Here is a 4,108-nt window from a genome sequence, read left to right as displayed (position 1 = left end):
GGGGTGGCCGAGCCACCCCCAGTGGGTACTTTTTTTGGTTTTGGCCACCCCCTTGGGCTCCAAGGCCACCCCCAAATGGCCAAGCCACCCCCAATTTTTTTCCGTTTCATTTTTTTTTAAAAAAAAAATATACATTTTTTTTTAAAATTTTTTTAAAAATTCAAATTGATGGTGCCACGGTCGCACGCCCCGACGGCCCAATGGTCACCATAAACGGTCAACCACCCATCGCACTAATCCGTCACTTATCAAACCACGGCATGATAAAAAAACGAAAACCCCAGTGAAGTGAAAAAAATAAAGTTTAAAACCCTAAAGCGTCCTGAAAGTATTTAACCCTTAACAAAAAATATGATCGCTGGATAAAAAAAGACAAATTTTGAAAATTTATGATTAGAGGACAAGATACCCTTTTTAAATGTATTTACCATTAGAAAAAGAACTAATTTTAAAAAACATGGACTCAAAATAAAAATTTGCTGAACCAAAATGAATGTCTTTATGAGGATTAAAACTATATATATATATATATATATATATATATATGTGTGTGTGTGTGTGTGTGTGTGTGTGTGTGGTGTGTGTGTAATCTTGTAAAGAGATCCTTTGTGGTTGTGACACCCATGTTTGTTAAACTATTACCAATAAATATGGGTTATGGACTACATGAAAGTTCAGGTGTGATGAATAATGGTATTTTATTCAACTTTGATGGTCTTATTCTAGTCTATTGACATTGCAGGGAGAGAGCACAAAACATTGATGGCTCAGTTGTTTAAGCCTAATCCCCTCTGTCTACATCTAACACCCTGTTGGCTGTTGTTTTAACTTTAAAATGTTGAAAATGCCCATCGTTTTGGGCACCTTAAGCCCAATTCTTTAGATTAATAATACCAAAAACCGGGCTGTATATTGTTTTATATAGTCGTTTAACTCGAAAATGCTTCGGCCCATCGAGGAAATGTTGCCCCTCACCAACTAGCACTAATAAGAGGAATGGTGCCACAGGCCCACGGGTAAGGGAATTTCATAAAGATCAACAGCAGCAGCAGACCCATAAAAAAATACACTTGTTTAATAACTTCTGCATGCAAATGTGACCAAAAATCCAACTCCAGGCATACTGACCATGTGTTTTGCTTGCTAGAAGATCATTGTGAGAGATTAAAAAGAAAAAAAAAAAAAATGCATGGACAAAGATGTCGAAAGGGAATTTCACAATGAACCCATAGACTGATAGAAGCATTACATATATACCATATAAACATTACATGCCCATAGAAGCATCTCAATGGAGAATGCTTCATTAATGAAATACAATGCGTTTGTTTCTGTGTACATGCCCTAAACTTTTACTGGACTCTTGTGCATGCATGGGTCGTTAAAACATTTGGGATCATGCTATAACCGACCCTCCTAATGGTTAAGTAAGTGTCCCAAGAATGTAGGGTATAAAAACCACTAATCTGCTCTAAGTGTCGTATACTTGCCTTGCCAGGCATAGCAGTTGACCTCACTCACAGAGAGCATTGCCCTGATGTACATGTTACTGATTCTTTCAGGCTGTAATTGTGCTTACAACTCACGTACCAGGAAATGTGCTGCCAGTGCTAGAAAGGATTATGAAGGCACAAACAACAGAAAGCGAGAAAACCGACACCCAAGTGTTCTCCGTGTACATTTCCATTGCATCTGTAAAAGAAAACCGAGTGCGGTTTTCAGCCCAGTTACGGAGACGGTCTGCCTCCGCTGCATACAATGCCCTCCCCTGCAATATATGCTCAAATCAGCTTCTTCTTGCTACAGATATGTCATCACCATCACATTTAGATGATAAACATGAGCAAAATTTTAAAATTATCTCACATTCCCCTGTTCAGTTTAGAATTAAAGGAATTAAATTTACCAAGTCATCTAATGCACTCACATTCAATCATGAATGGTACTAAGAATCTTTTTATGGTTGGTAACTTGATAAGGGACTCCTCTGGCTGTCAGAACTCAATAGTTGAGCACCAGCAGGGAGTGTCAAATGCTTTCACAAAATAATGAAGATTACCTTGGCATCAAACCATCGACCTCGTCGAAGCCATGCAGTGACTAAAGCAAGTAAGATCCTAGGGGGGGTCAAGTAACTGATTGCCTTTCCTGTTCCCTTTACAACCCGCATCCTTGGAACTAGAGTTCGAGCAACTGTTTCGGGAAGCTCACAGATGATGTTAAACATTTGCTTATTTTGGATACTCGAGCCACTGCAAACCATAGAGAAGCAAAAGCAAAAGACAAGGTATATAAGGTAAGTGAAATAGCCATAGATAGAAAAGAGATGCAACCTTCAAATCTAAACCAAAGAACATAGAATTTATAAGAAATAGAAATGTGGCAATTGGCATTGAGGCACTTAAGATGATATTATGAAAGGAACTCGAATGGCGTTATAAGTGCATTGCAAAAACCAGGGATGATTCCTATGTACCTCAGGAGCAGATCTGTAAGGACCATGCCCGGAGATGCTGTGTGCACCCCAACTTTGGACCGCTTGCACTCTTTCAACAGAGATGCCTGAAGCTGCCTAAGCCCACATTTTGTTGACCCATAGCTGCAAGTCAAACGAACAAACTAATAAATATCATCATCAACCATGGGAACTTGGAATAGTAACAACTACCATGGGTCATTGAATAATGATTAGGCTAAACCAGGTGAAAGTTTTCACCTCTGTTCACTACAGAATAAACTTAGCTTCCATGGTAATATAAACTTACACAGCTGTAAGAGGGGTACTAGATCCCCCAGAGCCTGCACCATCCATGTTAAATATATGTCCCCCAATAGCCTGGTTCTTCATCACTTGCATGGCTTCTCGAGTGCAGAGAAGAGAGCCAACCAGGTTTGTTGAGACAATCTAGCATAATTAGGAGAGGTAAGAGTTAAATCAATTCAAGAAATAAGGTAAAACCACTCTTACCGAAATGTGTAAACTACCATGATATATTGGTAGGAAAATTAGGCCAACTATACAAGAAATAATCTTAATAAGTACTTTGTACCATAATGTTTAGATGTGTGAGCACATCATCCCTGTCTTCTTTGAGTCACACAGAGATGCATAGAGGAGGAGGAGGGTTGAAGATACTTCTCAGCATTAGGTCATTGTGTCAAAGTATGAAGGTTGTCTAATCACAATTAGTGATTCAACAATGGAAAACAGCCATATTTAGAATCAAATCCTATATCAAACAGATGGTGATTCAATACAACAGCTCCTAGTATTTTCAAAGTTACTTTTCTGACAGGACCTCCTGTACTTAAAGCACATCTACATGCACATACTAGATAAAGTTCTCAAATACCAGATCTATCAAAACAAATCGATAAATAATTCATATATGAATACCTGTCTAATATCTTCATCAGAAAACTCCAGCAATGGTCTAAAACCTTTATTTGTGCCAGCATTGTTTATCTGCCGAACAATGGAAGTACAAAATGGAATATTTCAGTAATTTTGAGAAAGTTACAAACCATGCCGCATTAAATACAACAGGAACTAGAGGTTGAATAGGATAATTAAACAGAGACAAGGACAAAAGATAGGCATTATTATCACATCATCACCACCAATCCACAAAAAGCATAAACCTCATCATAATAAGATATTGCTACCCAATTTATTGGAACCTCAGTCATAAATGAAAAACGAATGTATTGTTTTATCCTGCTTTTCATCTAATGCAAGTCTGAACAACATGATTATATGGGAGATGCCATCAAAAAGTGTTAAGCCTTTTGAGTTTTGACACAGAAAAAAGGTAACCATCTGACAGTTGACAACCAAGAACATTATGCCATTAGAAGTTTCAATCTCTTTAAATTTGACCAAACAAGCATTTGCAAAAACAACGGCAACATGCATAGTCCAAATAAAAAGAAATTGTCATATACCATCTTCAGTAACAACAGCAACTGGCGAGAGTGGTTAGCAACAAGCATCAATTGAAAAAGGTGAGTCACTCACCCAAATGTTGATAGAACCAAGTTCCTTGACAGCAAAGTTTGCCAATTTCTGTACATCATCAGCGTCACAAACATTACATGCAATGCCTAC

General features: G+C 38.0%; 1 protein-coding gene across 1 annotated transcript in view; it reads right to left on the bottom strand.

The window, feature by feature from the left end:
* Positions 1 to 1,234: 1,234 nt before the first annotated feature.
* LOC132165183 (probable chlorophyll(ide) b reductase NYC1, chloroplastic) overlaps positions 1,235 to 4,108 on the bottom strand; it is a 3,027-nt gene continuing 153 nt past the window's right edge. Inside the window, exons 2-7 of the mRNA XM_059575672.1 lie at positions 4,019 to 4,104; positions 3,398 to 3,466; positions 2,766 to 2,905; positions 2,477 to 2,599; positions 2,060 to 2,252; positions 1,235 to 1,768 (exon numbers count right to left, since the gene is read on the bottom strand). Of these exons, the coding sequence (XP_059431655.1) occupies positions 1,583 to 1,768; positions 2,060 to 2,252; positions 2,477 to 2,599; positions 2,766 to 2,905; positions 3,398 to 3,466; positions 4,019 to 4,104 (797 nt within the window). The 3' untranslated portion in view covers positions 1,235 to 1,582. The remainder of the gene's footprint in view (positions 1,769 to 2,059; positions 2,253 to 2,476; positions 2,600 to 2,765; positions 2,906 to 3,397; positions 3,467 to 4,018; positions 4,105 to 4,108) is intronic.

The sequence above is a fragment of the Corylus avellana genome, chromosome ca11 (assembly GCF_901000735.1).
Source record: "Corylus avellana chromosome ca11, CavTom2PMs-1.0".
NCBI lineage: Eukaryota > Viridiplantae > Streptophyta > Magnoliopsida > Fagales > Betulaceae > Corylus > Corylus avellana.
This window is presented reverse-complemented; position numbering and strand designations above follow the sequence as displayed.